The following is a 19,970-nucleotide window of genomic DNA, read 5'->3' on the forward strand; positions in this document are numbered from 1 at the left end:
TCATTAATTTAGCACTTTATGGTCTTTATAGGAGAGAGTGGTCCAGTGGCTTATTAGTCTTATATCTTTCTTAGCAGCAAAAGGTAGGAATGGGTTGAGTCAGTGACGGAATGTAAAGCAAGATTCAGATTGCATTTAATGCATGTAGAATGCTAACATGTTATCACGCTATGTCCTATGCAGCAATATCTTTAAGAAGATTTGGCCTTGGTATTTGTTTGATGTTTATGTGTTACAGTAAGCAAGAGATTTATAGAATAGGAAAGATAAGGCAGGGAGGGGATTCCCTCTTGGTAAATGTTTCAGGCGAAAGATCAGGTCTGTGGATCGCCTGTAAATTTTTGTCCTCATAATTTGTTTGTACGCACAACTCTAATTAACAAATCGAAGGGTTGGTATACACCCTGAGGACATATGTTCTCTGTTTGTATTCAACCACCTCCTTTGTAAACATAATTGACAGAAAGACAGGAGAATTCTTGTGACAAGATAGGTCGAGAAGGGCAAGAATAGACTTGAGTTACCATAGATATACTCGATGGAAGACTTTCAAAGGTTAATAATTCCTTGATTATAGTTCCCATTGTCCTTTCCATCCCTTCCCTAACCTTCCTCTCTAATCCCTTCCCTAACCCACTCCCACTCCCTTCCTCACTCCCACTCACACCTCTTCACTCCCACCCCTCCCACTCCCACCCCTTGCCTCAGTTCTCATGGAACTCACATCAGAGATGTCCGTAACGGAATCAGAAGACGTCATTTTTCTTACAGACGAGTCAAGAGCTGTATGTCTTCTTTCAGTATTAACTAAAAAAGTCTAAACGTCACGTTTGGCAATGAAGTCATGTAGTGCTATCTGTAAGAGTGGGATGTGAGCCATTACGCATGACGACGTAGGCCTTTATGGAAGAAATTCAAAATGACTTGGGTGTTGGGGGAGGGGGGGTGAAAGACAAAAGTTTGAGAAACATGATGTGTGAAGAAGAGAGGAAGTGGGAAGGAAGAAGAGTGGGAGAAAGGAGGTGGGTGTGATGGGAGAAAGGAGGTGGGTATGATGGGTGCGATGGGAGAAAGGAGGTGGAATGGGGGCTAAAAAGTGAATACTTGTACTACACAAATGTAGTTAAAATTATGGAAATGATTGCACCATTTAACATCTAAGTACCCTCATCGAAGCAAGAATTTATCACAGGGGAGGGGATAAACCTTCCCCGGACTGACAGCCAATACTTATGCCCCACTATCCCCCTCCCACCCAGAATAAAACAAATGTCTGTCGTGGCTCTGTTTTCATCTTAAAAAGCTGTGCAGTTTCTTCTTCGTTAGGGTGAACCTTGCATACCTCACTGTCAAAGAACTTCTCTGTGAAGCTTGTGCAGCTACAACTCTCAATGCTCTTGTGTGTATTAAGTTTGGGATGAATTAATTGCCACAAAGAATACAAAGCCATCTGTGTATTAATGCCAAAGTACTTTAGTGGAGCTAACTCCAACATACCCTCTTAATTATTCCCGTATAATTAATAGGAGGGCTAGACCACTCAATGATATATATTCCAATATAAGTCACAAAATTGATTTGGCAGAAAACGGTCAAATGTCACAAATGTGATCATCGGGAACCAGAGTTGTCTGTAATTTCGAGCAAATATTAGCTAGGGAGGCAATGTTGGATGACCTTTCATATTTGAATATGTCCATTGCATTACATTTTCTAAATTACTCTGAAGGTTAAAGGGCAAACCAGCTGGACTTATGGTTATCTGTAAATGTCAAAGTCAAACTAATATGTTCAAAAAGGTCAAGATAAAAAAAATGGCAGACTAGTTTGACAGCAATATGAAATCAAAGCTAAGATGACCTTTGATGCTATATTTAAAACAAGATTGAGAGCCTCAATTAACATACTAATTAAACATGAACGACTATGACAGCTTTTCAAAGTACATTAGACACTTTACACTCCGTAGAAAATTATGCATACTGTGTAAATAGCGTGGACAAGTTATTGTACTTCAGAGGACACATTGAAGATGTATGCTAGTCTTTATGTGGACATACCAATGAATTAATGTGTACCTATGTATTAATGGGATTGTTTCATTTATTTCATCGTCTCGTGAAAGAGACATTGTATTTAAATCAGGTCTGTAGCCAAGAAGTCTTAGTTCAACGAAGGACACCAACAATTTAAGGAGAGGGGTACCATCAAATTCAAGGAGGACCACAATATTCATGTCCTGTAATTGTTAAGTTTTTTGTACATATGATGGGTGGCACAGATGTAAGAGACACTGTCCCTCCACCCCTCCTCTCCTCTCCCCCCACCCCTCCCCTACTCCCTGAGCCTCGGCTTGCGTTGGGCCTGAGAAAAATTTAAAGAAATTATTTTATTTTTGATCTTGCTTTGTTGGAAAAAATATTTTCCTCTTTGGATCAGTGAAAAAAAAAAAGCCCATTTATGTCTCACTTGCGATGTTAGAAAAAATAATAAAAAAAAGCCAAGAGAGATTTTATTGGATAAATTGCAGTTCTAGATTGAGTGAAACATGGTTCGTTGGATAAATTTACTTCGAAGGTTGAATTTAGGGATACATGCTACTTTAGGATTATGTCAACTGCATGGTAACACATCACACTTTCAGTGAGGTTGATTGAAAGGCAATATTCCCCTTTAACATTATCTGAGCTGAAATTTGATTTCTTCCTCTCATCCCTTTTTCAGTCCCCATTTATTGCTTTTATAAGCTTCTTTTAAATAAATTCAATCCAAAATTGTTTGAGTGATATGAAGAGAAACCAACACATTGTAATTGTTCTATATATATAAATGAAAATAAAATCAGACGTGACTGATTTTTTTTTGCTTTTGGTAAATGCCCACAGTATTTTCTCTTGCACATAAGTGATTATCTCTAAGCATTCCTCCCCCTGTGGATAAGTCATTGTTAATTAGTGCATCGTTATCATGGAAATAGCTGAAGTAATGAGTGACTTTGAAAGGGTAAAAAAGGATTTGTCTCACATCGTCATGAATTTTGAAGGAACAGAGAAATTAAACAATAGATAAAATAAGTATAACTGATGTGAAATTAGAAACGACAGCCGTCCTTTTGTTGGGTATTCACTGTATAGAAGACCTACGTATGTGAGTGCGTCGGTATCCATGTGATCAAGGCAACCAAGATTCGTAATGATGCGGTTTGTACGGTTCCAATTTTGTGGCCTGATTAACTGACGTAGGGATTACGTCAGCAGTATAGTCTGAGCCGGCTCGAGTTTTTCAAGAAAAGTTTAAATGAGTTTGTTAATTTGATGCAGGAATTTATTGAAGCCATGTTATCTATCCCTGACATTTTCAAATCATAATGTGTAATATTCAAATGTGATTCATCAACTTTTCTGGTGCTCAATAAAAATATTGAAATAAAATAAAAAGGAGAAAATCGGAAATTGCGAAAAAATTGTTCAATCAGAAAATTTATGTGGCTGTAATGTTTGAGAAGAATGTTGTTAAGTTAATAATCTTTAGTAAATTGATCGACCCACCTGTAAATCTTTAATATTAATAAGGTCAGTCAAAGAACTGCATGAATAACAATGTGTCTGTGTGCTTGTAGTACACAGTGGTTGAATATTACACTTTACAGTGAGTACAAGAACGGTATTGGTTTTTACGATTTGGGATTTTTTTTTTCCGTGAGGGGGGGGTCGTAGATTGAGGGGAGAGGAGAAGGTATAATAAGGTCATGAGTGGTCACTGTCTGGTGATAGATCTCAAATGGACTGTGATGCTCACCAACGTGGAATTTCTGAAGTCTGAAATGTCAATTTTTACCGAAATTCCAGCAAGAGACATTTTTTGCACTAGGGTTTGAATAACATTGACTTATTGGGCTGAGCCACCATATTCTTGCCTTTTCAGTATATATTTAAATACCGTTTTAGGGCATAAATTGGGAGCGCATGTGCTCCATTAGCCTCGGAATTATAACTTTACGTATTTTATACCTCAGTTCCCTCTTGCCTCTCAAGAGAGACAATTATCTCTCTCGTCAAGTATATTATATTTCATTACCATGGATCCCCATGCCCACTCCACATAGCAGTTTCATCCGTCCTACCCTGTCATGAATACAGTTTACTACGTAATAGTGTCGGCGAGTGAAATTCGACACTCCCTCTCTGCCGGTATTTCGCAGCTTTAAACTTTGAATTTCGTCCATCATGTAGTAACATGCCTCTATAATCCTGCATGGAATAAAGTTAATTCTGTGAACACCTCTCCCTCATGTACTAATGACTTAACAAGACATTACTATGTCAGTCCTGAAATGAATACATGCGCAATACTTGTTATGTAAGTGAACTGCAAACTCCCCCCACCCACCCTCCCCACCCCCCTGACCCCTGATGCTAACTAACCGTAGACATACGTAGGAAGTGCCTCCTAAGCAATTCTGTCACTCATATATTTTTTATTACGTACTCATAATGAGTAAGATAGAAAAATTCCCCTCCAAGTAACAACTTCAGTGCTATTATTTGCCATAATTCTGTTGTAAATATATAAAAGAAGAAAGTTCCTCATTAAGTATAAACTTTTATTAAAGGTTGCAAACCTGATGTACATATCTAAGGGCAGCTGTTTCCAACACAATGTACATTTTTTCACACACTGAAGGTTAAACAGAGGTAAACTGCCCATTTCCAAAGTACTATCTATTATCCCTATACTGTGTTACATACCATTGCCCTCCCTCCATCCCTCCCTGGTTCCTGTCAAGAATATATATAGCTCTCCTAAAATGGATTTTCCCTGTGACCTTAACTAACCTCAATCCATTGCCCTCAGCACCTGTCCTGAGCTTACACATCCTTTACTATTACCTACTCCCAGTGCTGTAACCCTTAAGTCAAGGTCACCCCCTGATACCAGAGAAACACATTAAAATATCTCAAATATGAAAATAAGGGGAAAAAAGCAGAAACACACTTTCAGTAGTAGTAGTAGTAGTGGTGGTTATGCAAGGGCAAGCTACACCACCAACCAACCAACCAACCTGAAAAAGTCTGTCAGGCCAGTCAGTTAGCTTTGTCAGTGGGTTGTTAACTATACACGACCCTATACATTAGTATAGCAGTAACAGCCAGGCAAGTAGCAGCAGCAGTACATTGCATGGAAGCTTATTTAAGTTTCACTCCGTGCAGCCTTTGCCTGTGTTTCTTGCCTCTCATTGGCTCACAGATTCTCAGTGTTGTCACTGCTGGTGGTTGAATTGCTGCTTGACCGCACAGTCCATCTGATATTCATTCATTATTCAGTTCTCGCTGAGAGAGGGTTTGTGAAAACTCAGATTAGAGCTGTGTGGAATTTAGTTTCTTTAAATTCCTTTTGAGCTAGCTGTATGCAGCTTTTGTGTCTTTGATAATACTTTGGAGGTTAATTGGAACTTATATACCTTTGAGATTAATAGCTGCTCTTCCTGCATTTAGTGTACCCTTCCGTTAGACATTATATATTTTGCTGGATGATTCTTTGGGTTATTGTGTTGGAGCTTTCACAATAACTTTTTTGGCCGTTTTCCAATTTACTTTTTCCTTTGGAAAGAAATTTTAGAAGGTAACAGTAACCAATTTTTTTCTTTTTTTCTCGCTTTGTATTAAATTTGATTTATATGTTTTATTTTATTGTTTGATTTTTTTTTTTGATGTGCACTTTTATCATATTTATTTTCACTTGTGATTACTGTTACTGCAAACTATTCAGTAACATGTGTAACATGTTGGACATTTCTATATAATGTATGCACGTATTAGAATCTGCTGCACTGTAGAGTTTGTGTGAGGAGAATAAATCCGTGCAAGAATAGATGTCGAAGGCAAGTGAGTCGAGTATAAGAATGGATTGTTGTGCTTTATGGTGAGGAGGTAACAGCAATGCCAAGCTGCCCTACTAATGATAATCTGGATGGGGGCAAGTGTCATTAATTCCAGGGAGCTGATTTATTACCTACCCACCTGCACAAGTAGTAAACGTTAAATTGAAGCTACCAGAGACAACGTGGATTTATGACGCAACCCTTGGGAAAATTATCAATGTCAATTAAAGATAGTAGTTAAAAGTTCGGGGTTCGGGTTTTCTTTATCGCAAGTGGGAGATGGTTCTTCATTATGGTATCCATGACTTTTTGGTTGTTAATCTTATTATATTGAATAGTATCAAAATGTTTGTAATTTTCTTTTTATCCGTAAATTCCGACAACCGTTTTTTTTGCAAATCAGTGGTTACAGAGTTCCACTTGGATTTTTATGATGCAGGGCTCTGTTGCAAAAATGATAATCGAGTGTCTCGTTACTTTACAAAACTTGAAAGGATATTAAAACACAAGCTGCATCAATGCTACATGTAATATAGTAATTACACTTTAATAGATGTTTATTCACATGCAAATTCTTCATCATACAGCAGTGTTAATTTTAGAATTAAAACCAAGATAATTCAATATTTCTCCATCTTTTTGTCTTAGACGAAGATGAAGTAAGTGCTTAATGCCCTTTTGTTTCATAATCAAAGGTTCTGTCATAATATAATTTGTTTTCATTTCTTAAGTCAATACTTTTGAAGATGTATTGCACATTACTTGTGCTTTGGGGTTAATTGGGTTGTTCTGCTTAATGGGAGGAGGGGTGGGGGGGGGCGGGAGAAAACTATCATTGACATTACTGCAAGGCATTTTTTATCATGTAGGTGTTTTGATATGATCTTTCAGGAACTATTTCTGTTAACTATATATGTCCACAAGTGAAGTGGGGAGATATACGGTAGTCACTATATAATGCTTCGTGTCTATGAAATTGCTTTTCATACAGTTGTGATATAGAAATTTAATACTATACACGTTGATTTTATTATATAATGCAATGTTCTGTCCATCTGTAATTTTAGCTGCAACTAGGTATTATAATAATTAAATTGTCTCAGCATTCTTTGTGACAGAAACAATCGTGTGGGAATTTGGGAAACGGCACGTTTACGAAACTCTGGCATGTTTAACTGCCTCATTATCTGACATAATACTTAGGAAGCCTACCAGCTGTGGGATAATAGTATTATGGTACAGCCACTAACATAATATCATTCCCATCTGCATGTTGAGAAAACATGTCACTAGTTGCATCTCCTCCTTAAAGCCAAAATTAGCGCTGCTCTGCTAAACATTTGCATAATTAAGGGAAAGACTTAGGAAAACAATTGAAAGAATGCACATACAGCACATGTACAGAAATGACCAATGATACTGTATAGAAGATCCAATTGGTACACCCTGGTAGCTATTGTACTAACTGCTTTATACAACAATGTGATTCAGGGATCATGAACCAGGGTACTATACTTGGTACACCCCTGGAGCTAGTACTAACTGCTATATACAACAATGTGATTCAGGGATCATGAACCAGGGTACTATACTTGGTATACCCTGGTTGCTAGTACTATACTTGGTACACCCTGGTAGCTAGTACTAACTGATAGAGAACAATGTGATTCAGGGATCATGAACCAGGGTACTATACTTGGTACACCCCTGGAGCTAGTACTAACTGCTATATACAACAATGTGATTCAGGGATCATGAACCAGGGTACTATACTTGGTACACCCCTGGAGCTAGTACTAACTGCTATATACAACAATGTGATTCAGGGATCATGAACCAGGGTACTATACTTGGTACACCCTGGTTGCTAGTACTATACTTGGTACACCCCTGGAGCTAGTACTAACTGCTGTATACAACAATGTGATTCAGGGATCATGAACCAGGGTACTATACTTGGTACACCCCTGGAGCTAGTACTAACTGCTATATACAACAATGTGATTCAGGGATCATGAACCAGGGTACTATACTTGGTATACCCTGGTTGCTAGTACTATACTTGGTACACCCTGGTAGCTAGTACTAACTGATAGAGAACAATGTGATTCAGGGATCATGAACCAGGGTACTATACTTGGTACACCCCTGGAGCTAGTACTAACTGCTATATACAACAATGTGATTCAGGGATCATGAACCAGGGTACTATACTTGGTACACCCCTGGAGCTAGTACTAACTGCTATATACAACAATGTGATTCAGGGATCATGAACCAGGGTACTATACTTGGTACACCCCTGGAGCTAGTACTAACTGCTATACATACAACAATGTGATTCAGGGATCATGAACCAGGGTACTATACTTGGTATACCCTGGTTGCTAGTACTATACTTGGTACACCCTGGTAGCTAGTACTAACTGATAGAGAACAATGTGATTCAGGGATCATGAACCAGGGTACTATACTTGGTACACCCCTGGAGCTAGTACTAACTGCTATATACAACAATGTGATTCAGGGATCATGAACCAGGGTACTATACTTGGTACACCCCTGGAGCTAGTACTAACTGCTATATACAACAATGTGATTCAGGGATCATTAACCAGGGTACTATACATGGTATACCCTGGTTGCTAGTACTATACTTGGTACATCCCTGGAGCTAGTACTAACTGCTGTATACAACAATGTGATTCAGGGATCATGAACCAGGGTACTATACTTGGTACACCCTGGTAGCTAGTACTATACTTGGTACACCCCTGGAGCTAGTACTAATTGCTGTATACAACAATGTGATTCAGGGATCATGAACCAGGGTACTATACTTGGTACACCCAGGTAGCTAGTACTAACTGTTTTATACAACAATGTGATTCAGGGATCATGATGGTCCAAATGTCATAGGTGGAGTAGCGGTATTGTTTAGCACCTCTCATGTATAGATAGTACTCTAGTGTTTTCTAAGTTACCTAGGTCACCATTCAAATTTTTTCATATACGTTTCCTCGAATGTACCCTAAAATCCTTTTCCTCCATTGAATTGATAAATAATAGGCCATTATTGGTGATAAAGACTAATGCTTATAATATAAATAACTGTACTTGTTGAACTTGTCCTTGGAGATTTCACCTTACATCTCAAACCCTCAAGAACTCATTCAAGACAGTCAAGAATTCTGCTGCCAGCCTATTGTCCAGCAGATTGCAAAAGTACATAGACTTGAGTGGGCGGCTGGTGTTTTTTGGGGGACTCTAGGAATTCTTCTTTTCCACCAACAGTTTGATTGGATCTGAATCAGGGCAGCTAAGTCAAGGAAACTATTTGATTCCTGTTGCAGAGATTTACTTCAATAAAAGTTACCTTTGTCCATCATAATTGACTCCTAGTTTTGTGCGTTAAAGGGTGTGGAGAGATCTGCCTCGATAAATAGAATGCTTAACAAATTCTTGAGTTTCAAGGTACATAACAAATTTAAGAATGTGGCTCATGTTATGAATATTGCTATTGTTGAACATGATGGCTATACCGGTTCTTGTTTGAAGTAAATCATTGGGACTGACGCAACAGAACTGGTCCAGTTTTGAATAAGAATAAGCTGTTGGAGACCTACATGGTGTGGGTGTTGTTGCGTTTCCAGGCAGCAGGAGTAAATTTTACAATGCACTTTTTTGAAGTCTATTGAAATCTTTGTATTTGGATTTGCATGATATTCTTAACATTATGAAAGCAATATTTTGGGGATATTGTCCTCCACACTGTTTGTCAGGGAAATTATCTAGGGCAGCTATATTTCATCATGCAAATTAGAGCTGATTTTACAGAAACTATTGATGGTGACATGCATATAAATATATAAGTCGTGGACTGGGAGAAGAGGGTGAGGGGGGGGGGGTGATACTTAGAAAATTATTGTTGGGGTGGAGGTTAGAAAGTGATGTGTGTGTATATATTTGTGTGTGTGTGTGCATGTGTCTGATTTAAGTATCTGATGTTCTTCATAAACCATACGGCAAAATGAAGTCCAAAGTACGGGCGTCCTATACACTTGGTCATATGCTGTTATGACATCAAGGTCCAATTTCAAGTAGTAAAACAGCTGTTTCTTAAATGTCTACGAAGGTAGCCCTTTTTATGTAAGTCTCTGTAATCAAATGCAATTTTTGGAAATTTTTATTAATATGGAAAAAAAAAAAATGGTTTTACTGTGTTCATAATTATTTACCATATGGACACATGATGTATGCTGTAAAAAGAGCTATATACAAATAGCGAGCTGCCCTTAAATGAATTCTGCATTGTTCCTTTCGTAGAAGCAGCACAGTTGAAGTTCAATCTTTGTAACTGTTTCTTTCTATTAGCAATATTTGGGTTAGAGATTAATTCAGTAAACCACAGTCCATGGTGTGTGTGGCTTCAAATAGCTTTCTTGTTTAGCATTTTAGCTTATTTTATATCTCTACTGGCCAAAGTTTGACCTTCTGTGAAGTGGGCACCATGGTGACTTTTTTATGAAAACTCCATCACTCAGCAAGTGGTTAGGTCCTGGGAGGCCAACATCTTTCTTTACCAGGTTATTAACTTGAGCAGATAAGAGATTAATGGCTTGTATCCCTCATACCATTTCATTAGACATGTGACGCTCATAAACCAAAAAACTGCATTTTTGAACCATTCTTTCATTTGGCGGCAAAGTTGAGGAGAATATCATAATGGGGAAGAAATTGAAGATCAAGCTTTTTCGTCTTTTCGGGGGTGCAAATTAACAGGCCTCTTTTTTGTCAGTTGCTGGTGGGTGCTTGGAAAGTTTCACCGAACCGGCCAAGTACTATTCATAATAAGATTTCAATGTTAGGACAAAGGTTAGGAATCCTACCAGATCTTTCCACGTCATAATAATTATTCTCATATAAGTTAAAATTTTTTGTCTCCTAGCAACTTTTTCGTAAAATTCGAAAAATATCAGTGCATAAAGGCTGTTTCTAAAACAGCACAAACTAAGATACCGACAGTGTAACAGTGGTCATGTATGGAATTTATTCTTGCATGTAAGAATTTATATCTAGGTGACTTTCATTCTCATTAGGGGGGAGGATGCAAGAGAGGAGACAGGGAATCTGCAACTTTTAACCCCCTCTCCCATCTCCCTTCCTCTCCACCCCCCCAACCCCCCCACCTCTGAGTTGTGGTTAAAGGTGGTGATATTAATGATAATATCCAACCAGTAGGATTCATCATTAATGTGAGAAAACAAACCTAATGTCACTCAGCAAGAAGATACCCAGCGAACCAGAACCTCAAGACTCTATTTATGTTTAACCCCATTTTGACCTGCCTCTCTTGGAAAAAGAGGGGTCGATTAGAAATGTTTAGTTCGGGAAGATTGGCAGACTGTTGATCAAGATTGATGAAGATAAAAACATTCTTGAAATGTCAATCTTGGAAGCCATTTGTCAGTCCTTGCCCCGGAAATAGCACCCCAAATTGTGGCAGAGAGAGAGAGGAGGCTTTGTAAACTGTAAATTATGGCTCATCGTTTCGGCATTCCAATGAACCAACATCAATTACATTTAAATTTAGTTTCGGGATCAGGTGCAGCTCTCTTAAACAGCGGAGGTGGTTTTGATTTCGTCTCATCAGCAGCGCGAGGGAGTAGGAAAGCAATAACGTCAGCGTACCACCCTCTTCTGCGGAGAAATGATTTTTTCGGAGGGGGACGTTAAATCTCTGAGACGGGTTGAACTAAATACCAAAGCATCCCAGTAAATCATTTTAAATTTAGCCCCGGTGTCGGGTGTTGTCAAAAAGTGCACATAATAGTTCTGGCAGGGGATGGCTGCTACAGATAATATGTTCAGAATGCCTGGCTGTGACCGTTGTGCTATGCAGATTTGAAAGACACCTTAATCTTTTATACTGTTTTGATTGTCACTTTCATAGGGGATTGTTAAAGATCGTCGGTGGTGCAGTATGGAGGTGCTTAAATGTGTCATTTGGAAACTGACCTTAACAAGTGCCATGTCCTGCATTTGTGAGATTTTTCTTTTCGGAGATAATTTATGCGAGTTGAAAGACAAAAGGTCATATTAGTACGATCCCTTTGGCTTGCCAAGTTTGATGATTTTATGGACATTCCTTGAAAGCGTTGAGTAATTCATCCAGGTGTTCATTCTGCTCTTGTCTTTATTAAAGTTTACCTTGCAAAGTAGTTGCAATCATTTTACTGCATGCCTGACTTACATGTCTTAACACATCAGCTGCACTCTTGCGCTATTATGTCTCAGCAATCTAGTAACCTTTTATTATCTCTTCTCTCTGTGACTGGAAAATTATGGTGTGGTGTGCCCACCTAAAACTGCCTCTCCCCTCCTTCTCCACCCCAGTTCTACCTTTCTGTACCTTCTTTCTCATGGTTATATCCCCTCCTAGCCTCATTCCATCTCACCCTCCTCTTACCGGGATCTGCCATTGTTCCTGTGATCTCATAATTCATTCTTCCTGTTCCCCATTGCCAATGCCTGTGGGAATATTTCGTGAATAATAATATTTGACTCTCTTATTAACTGCATATCTGTTGTATACGGTTCTCACATGAACACAGTGTGTATTAGCACATTGTTATCTTTGCCAGTTTGGGATTTTTTTATTTTTTTCTGTTTGGGTCACATGATAACCTGAGATGGATTAAAGTTAAGTCACACAAATAGGAGGTGGTTCGCATTATAAGATTTCATTCCTAATTACCTTGCTACAGGCAATGTATATCACTGCTTGACTAAATGGTGTTTCAATCACTGTAGCATTAAGATGAAAATTAAATGAAAAGGAAAAGGTTTTTAACTTATCACCATGGAAGAAGTATACAGTGACAACATTGAGTGTATCCTCTGTTGAATCGCTGCGGTTACCTTGCAGGCTTCTCATTCCTGACCTAAAGACATTGAAATTCTGATAATGTAAGCACAGCCCTCAAGGAATTACATGTCAATTAAACTTCTTGCAAATATTTATCTTGAGGTTTTAAGTTGGCTGTGACCCATTAGAGAGCGACCAATTTGATTCCGTCCACCAGGAATGGTTTCAATCAGGCAAAGTGGGCGTGTGGATGGGGTTGCCCCCCTCCCTCCTCTGTGCATGTTACATACCAGTGCTATAAAGAGGGATACTATACATTCCAAGCATACCACAGGTTGTGGTTTTCATCAAGTGGGTTTCTGAATTAAAGGAGCACCGAGGAGGGAAAGCAATACATAAGTCAGACCTATTTTAAGCCAACTTATAATGTCTCTTTGACTTTCCTTACAACAAAGTTAGTGGGGTAAATAAATATCAGTGACCGAACTGCATCTATAGGCAATCAGACACAGTAAAGCGGATTTGTTGCTACTTGGTGGCAAATTGATATCAATATCTTGTTTCATATTCTACTAGGTAGAAGTTGCATGAATTGAGACTATTTTCTTTCTAAGAGAAGCCTTTTGTTTACATCATGAAGCACAAGATAATGTGCGCATTCTCTGATGCCGTCGGTGAATGGTTCCTAAAATTAATACCCGCCATGCTTAATCTTCTGGTTGTTTTGAACTTGAAAATTGGAAATACATTAGAATTGTGTTACCAGCTTTCAATTAACTTTGTAAAGTCTGAACTTATATACAGAAACTTTTTTTTTTAAGAATATTGGATTCAATTTGAGTATGTAATTAATAACTTCCTTCTTTTTTATTTCTTTTTTTTTTTTGGCTGAGAAATGTAAATCTCAGTTGTCATATGATATGTTCCTCTGTACTCTCCTGTAACCAGATTTGTCCAATATATATCACCGTACTTAAAATTCAAACCTCCACAAAGTATAAAGGAAACAAGTTATCAATATGTTTGTTATGTAGAGTATAGTAAGAAATAAACAACTTTATTAGACACATTCAAATTCTGCCACTGTATCAACCCAAATTTAACTCTTTAAAAAAAAATTCGGAAAAGTAATGGCTTAATGTCACATTTAGGAATTTTAGCTTTTTGGTTAATTCTATCAGGGAGTAATGTGATAATGAACAACTCAACACAGATGTTTGTTGGACCTTTCTGCAGTTTCATTTCTATTGTTCCAATTTGTCTGTTATCTTGCATTAAATTGCTTCAATTATTTCATTTGTGTTTTCCTTTTTCTCCAATAGGAAACCTGGAAGATGCACCATCGAATTCGAGGCACTTGGTGTCTGTCCTGAGGGAGTCACCATTCCTTGGCAACTACACCTCCCTCTTCCACCCCCATCCCCCGAAACCCACCGCATGCTCGATTGTTAACATTTTCAAATGACACAAGAACGCCATCTGACATTTGACATCACTGCTTATGACTTGCTAAACCAGAGCAAAACGATGGCACCAGTCATTAAAGAAACAAAGACTGGGGATCTTTCACAAGGTTGGTGCAAAATAAATTTCTCTCCCCCTAACAAGCTCTTCTTTTTAACAACCCTTCCCCCTACCCCTCCCCTCCGGTGTCCTTAGTAACTATTAAAGAGGAAATTTTGACATACTTGGTATTGAACTACCTAGCCATGAACAATATGAATCAAGGAGGTCAGTAAAAATAAATATCTCTTTGTTCTTCCCCCCCCCCCCCTCCAGCCCTGGCATTTCAGTCATTTTGAAGCAAGTGTTTACCCTGAAAAGAGAGGCCTTCGCTCTGTCCTTGTTTTGTATTGCTGTTTTAAGCAAAATAAAGAAATATTCATTAGGAGAACCTTAATACGTTGCTGCAGACAACTGTGACATTTAACGAGAAACAGAAAAAAACAAAAAAATTGATATGTATCTCTGCTTCCTGTTACCTCTGTATTTATCGAAATGCTCAGTAATTCCATAAAGTAAAATAGAAATCGTAAAAAGTGCCCTCTATTTTTCAGTTTCAACTTTATCTTTTGTGGAAAGAAGCTTAGCTCTGTGTCTGTTGGGGGTATTGAATTACATTTGTTTTTTGAATTTGATTGTACAGTAGATTAAAACTTTGTATTTTGTCTTTGTACATTTTGCTCTTCTATGATTGTTATCAGTTCAATGTATTTACTTAAAGGCACAGTGGTAGGTATATTGTTTACAAAGAGTGTGTGTGACAACTGAAAGGATGAACTTTCTTAATCCATAGAGGTCATAAGGTCATAAGGTCATATTCATATCTAGAGCTGTAGTTCAGAAAATCAATTTCTCCTTTGCTTTCTGCCTATTGAACGCTAAATCGTAGATGGACAAACCTCTAAATAAAACCACTGTCGAGTCCATGTTCTTGAAAACCTATCTTTACGTTATATATTTTTCCACAGACGATGTCGATCTGGACGCTCTTGTGGAAGGCATGAATTCCTTCCCATCATGCAACATGACAAAACCGCTTTTAGAAAACAGTAATGACAGCCTAGCAAGTTCAAAAGCTAGCGGTAACGAAAACTGTATGTTAGAATCGTCCAGTTCGTCTCTGGACGAGCCTAGTTCTTCGTCATCTGCTCATGGTTCTCCGCCTCCGAACAGCAGATGCATCCCCAAACCCAAACTGGAGAGAGATCGTAGGAGTAAGTCGGTCACAGATGAACTGAGATTTAGTGTATATGGTGAATTAAGCTCATCAGCACCGGAGAGGAGTAAAAGCATGGACAACGAAAGCGATGAGGAGGATGGTGTACCCGATCCTTTCCCTGATATCGGAGGCAGCCCCAAGTGGAAGTTTGGCTTAGGCTCTGCAATGGTGAGTTCCTAATGAGGTCGACCCTCATAACTTTTAAAGACGTATATAGTCAACCCCTTTCCCTGATATCGGAGGCAGCCCCAAGTGGAAGTTTGGCTTAGGCTCTGCAATGGTGAGTGCCTAATAAGCCCAAACCCCCCCTCCCCCCTTCACCATCTACGACCCCCATATTCCTCTTTCAAAATGCATCACTGAGTCAATTGGTTTCCTTTATCTTATAAATGATGAGTAATATGGAATTATCTCGGAGATTACAATGTCGCAACTAATTATGCTGTTATGTAACTCCCAAAATGATTTATCGGTTGGTTTCTTTCACTTTCGTAGGAAGAACTATTTTCAAAGCATAGATTGAAGGACAAATATCCGGGGTCCTTGGATTCAGGAGTTCATTTAGAAGGCGTTTCTCAGGTAAGTTGGCGCGTGGGAGGTAAAGACAATGGAGTAATGAAGGATTCAGCATCTTTATGCTGCCGTTGCTCCTGGTTTTAAGCTGCATATATTCTACCTTCTTCTTCTTCTTCCTTTTAATTTAAAGAGCATTTCAACCTTTCATGAGAACCTAATAAGCCATGTTAAGCCTACAAGCACAGAAATGATGAAGTGAAGCCTGTGTGTAACAGCTATATATATATATATATCTATGGATTTTTTTCTATATCTATGCAGGTATCAGCAAGAGTTTGGCATTGTGACGGCAGCTGGAGATCGGTTTCCATAGAGAGCAGTCATTCTGTAGAAGATCTGCTATTGAGACTGATCAGCACCAACCATTCCATCGGTGACAAAAGCTGGAGTATTGTGGAACATCTCCCAGATCTCGATCTAGGTAGGTATCATCTCCATTCTACTTTAATAATCATCCAGTCCCCCCCCCCACCCGCAATCAGCAGACCCTACTTTATTCATATCATCTATAAAAAACCTCCTTGACACACTTGAAAAGAGAAAAGATGGTTATTTTGAAATGGTTTTCAGTGTGGTGTGAATGTTAATAATTAGCAGTAACTGTTAAAGATGTACAGAAGTTTAATTCAATAAGTAAAGAAATCATTAAAGAAATATGATCATAGCAATTGTTCTGTGGAAAGTTTTGTTAGTGAATTGAGCTGACTTTGATCATATCTGGAAATTGGAGCTCTAGAAAAATGGGCGGAAACAAAGATGACATTTTGTAGGTTTGGTTAGACCACTTGCAATGTCATTGTCAAGTTTTGTGAAAGAAAGGTGTTTCTTTTTATTCGCAGAGAGAACGTTAGAAGATCACGAGAACATTTTTAAAGCGTGCAAGAAATGGCGGCACCACCACAACCACAACAGATTGTACTTCAGGAAGGACTTTAGAAAGTACGAGGTCTTTGAAAATCCAGAGGTAAGAGAGATTTTCATTCTAAATTTTGAAATTTTTTTTTTCAAACATAAAGCATCTCTTTGGGGTTATTTGGTGAAACAGTTGGATTTGATGTACGTTGAATCAAAGTATGAAACACTTACATAACTTAATTGTAGATGAAGGACAGCGTAGATTCAACTTCTTCCACCCCCCTTCCCCCCTCATTGTTTCCTTCAACCCTCCGCCTCCCACTCCTCTGCCTCCCCCTCCTTTCCAATTGTAGCAAATGGAACAAGAAGTGACATACTCATACATGTTGAGGAAATTAAATATCTAGTTTGTTTACAAGCAAACTGTTTTGTGTCTTAACTGTCTTACATAAATAAAATGATACGCAATGGTTTTGTGTGTTCTATTTTTCAGCAATTTTTCCCTTCACACATGGTCTCCAGTTCATTGGACAGATTGGACAGCTTTTTTGAAACACCCAAGAGGCCAAGACAGCCATTATCAGTGAGTTTACTTCACATATATATTCTTTTCACAAGACTTTAAAAAAACAGAAAATAATACCAGCAATTTCGCTCTTCTTTTGATGGTACTGAAAGGTTTTGTACTTGTGTTGGTATACATTTATATTTCAGGCTGATAAATAATGAAAATATAGTTGTTAAGATTGGAGAGGTGGGAGTGGGGTGGTGAGATGGGGTAATGGAGGGAGGGGGATGAAGGAAACAGATAATATCCATTTACATTTAAGTCCTGATACAGATTTCTTCAGTCGGTCATTCCTCCCCCCCCATCTTGCCCATACCCTTCCCATCATTCCTTGCCCCCTCCCCTTGCCCACACCCTTCCCATAATTCCTTGCCCCCACCCACACCCCCTTGCCCATACCCTTCCCACAATTCTTCCTTTTGATGTAGGAGAGTAGATAGAGAGTGTCTCGGTGTTTCAGTCCATCAGTCATAGATCGCTCTTTCGAACACCACCTCTCAGTTTTCGAATGGGCAACTTTTCTATTCATGAATATAAAATTCCCCTCCCCTCCCACATTAACTTGTTCAAGCTCAAGCCAATTCTGAAAGTGTGTAAAAATAAGAGGGCCTGACTTTTCAATCCTAGCAGGATCTTCTTCAGAAATTTTTAACTTTAAAAGTAAGCTTAGAGTAAAGGTTGCCCCAGATGTAATGTAACTTTGTTTTAACTTTCAGAATCTGTTAAATCCTTTGGACTCCTTGCCTGAAATCCAGGGATATCTACACACCAGGGAAGGGCACAAAAGGTCCTGGAAGAAAATCTTTTGTGTTTTAAGACAATCAGGGCTTTATTTCTCTCTAAAGGGTAATTCAAAGGTAAGGATGAGTTTTTAACAATCTTTTCAAACTTTTGACCTCCAAAACATTGTGGTTTTCTTTCTCAATTTTTTTTTTTTTTTGGACTGATTTTCCAAATTTGACATTTTAGTTTGCTTAGGGTGATTCCTGTCAAGGGTAACAAAAGGTGTGTGCCTTATCACAGATGCTAAGAATATGTTTATGTAACAAGTCATCCAAATGTTTGTTCAACTGTTTTAAAATGTTCAGTTTTATTTTCGAACCGAAAATATATCATTGCTATCTGGAAGAAAGTTTGAATTTGATCCCTGGTGTTTTTAAGAGATTGGGATATATTTGAAAAGTGTATCTTCCACTGGGAGTCAGAGTGTCGTCATCCATTAATTCCCGGAACAACTAATTCCCGGAACCGAATATTTTAATAACCCTGCCAAATCTAGGATGGCAGGGTAGAAGGTGGCTGTTGAGGGTCACCAAACAGCTGATAATCTACAAAATGTTTTGAATTCCTTTTCAAAAACATCAATGAGGTTTCTGGTAATAGTGCAGAATGACTGACATGCGATGATGACAATGCAGTCAGTATTCCCTCTCATAGGTTCCTCACTCTTTGAACTTATTTTAGCAAGAAAGAGTGAGTCACAATCCTCCATTCCACAGTCCCTGAAGGAATGATTAATTTCCCCTCCACCCCCCCCCATATCCCACCCAAGCACCTTCCTCCACCTCATGTTTGTATGTCCCATATTATAATCTACCTGTTAAAAAACCCTATTATATTTTCTGTCAAAGTTTGTGTGTGGTGTAACTCCATAGATTTACAGTGCACACCTTATAAACATATCCTGTGTTAAACAACTTGCTCGTCTATGGATGTTTGAGTTTGCAGATCAATCCCAACGTTCTTCGTGTTTTATATCGATCTATCTGGTTTTATTTCTTGCAGGACCCTAGACATCTTCAACTTCATGTGCAATTAAATGACGTAGACATCTACCAAGTCATGAATGCCAGGAAAAAGCACCACGCACCCTCGGAATTTTCTTTCTGTACCAAGGTTAGTCTTTCCAGTCCTACCGTTCAACCTCTCTCGACCAAGTCTAGTTCACCTTCCAGTGTACCCTTAAACCTGTGGTTATACAGCCCTGCTAAATATTACTCAAATTAATCAGCTGTTCTGCAAGTGGTTCCACAAGTGTCACGGTTTTAGTTTTAAGTTAAAAAATGTAAGGAAGCAATTTTATATAAGTCCTTTTCACAAACCAGATGGTGTTCATGAAAAGAAAGTTAATGAGAGAGTGCTTCTACCGCTGAATTTTAAGTTAAAAAAATGATAATTTTCCGGGTTTGATCCTGGTAAACATGACACCTGACTGTATTGACACCTACCTAATACACGTTTTCATATTTTCTACAGCCTTCTAGTTCAAAGTTCTCTATGAAGGATATTCGGCTATTCTGTGCAGAGGACGAGAACACCAGGAGATGTTGGCTGACTGCATTCAGGTTACTAAAATACGGGAATACTCTCTTAGAGAATTACCAGAAGGCTCTGGATAGGACAATACGGAACAAGGATGACTGTCCTGAAGTCCTGAGACCGGTAAGTTAAAACATCCTCAAGTGCACAAATCAGGTAGATTCAGGCATGAGCTTTTTCA

The 19,970-nt window shown here is 38.5% G+C and overlaps 1 protein-coding gene across 4 annotated transcripts in view; it reads left to right on the plus strand.

Moving 5' to 3' along the window:
- The window catches only part of LOC139958496 (growth factor receptor-bound protein 14-like), a 133,710-nt gene that overhangs the window by 105,551 nt on the left and 8,189 nt on the right, over positions 1–19,970 (plus strand). For 2 of the 4 annotated variants that reach the window (XM_071955593.1, XM_071955595.1), the window contains 9 exons: positions 14,072–14,322; positions 15,221–15,639; positions 15,967–16,050; positions 16,309–16,468; positions 16,887–17,011; positions 17,396–17,485; positions 18,187–18,327; positions 19,256–19,366; positions 19,727–19,912. In XM_071955593.1, the coding sequence (XP_071811694.1) occupies positions 14,211–14,322; positions 15,221–15,639; positions 15,967–16,050; positions 16,309–16,468; positions 16,887–17,011; positions 17,396–17,485; positions 18,187–18,327; positions 19,256–19,366; positions 19,727–19,912 (1,428 nt within the window). In that variant the 5' untranslated portion in view covers positions 14,072–14,210. Of the gene's footprint in view, positions 1–5,308; positions 5,623–14,071; positions 14,323–15,220; positions 15,640–15,700; positions 15,752–15,966; positions 16,051–16,308; positions 16,469–16,886; positions 17,012–17,395; positions 17,486–18,186; positions 18,328–19,255; positions 19,367–19,726; positions 19,913–19,970 lie in introns of those variants that run through there. The other 2 variants (XM_071955594.1, XM_071955597.1) reach the window with 2 other exon arrangements.

This window comes from Apostichopus japonicus, chromosome 18, assembly GCF_037975245.1.
Source record: "Apostichopus japonicus isolate 1M-3 chromosome 18, ASM3797524v1, whole genome shotgun sequence".
NCBI classification, from domain to species: Eukaryota; Metazoa; Echinodermata; class Holothuroidea; order Aspidochirotida; family Stichopodidae; genus Apostichopus; species Apostichopus japonicus.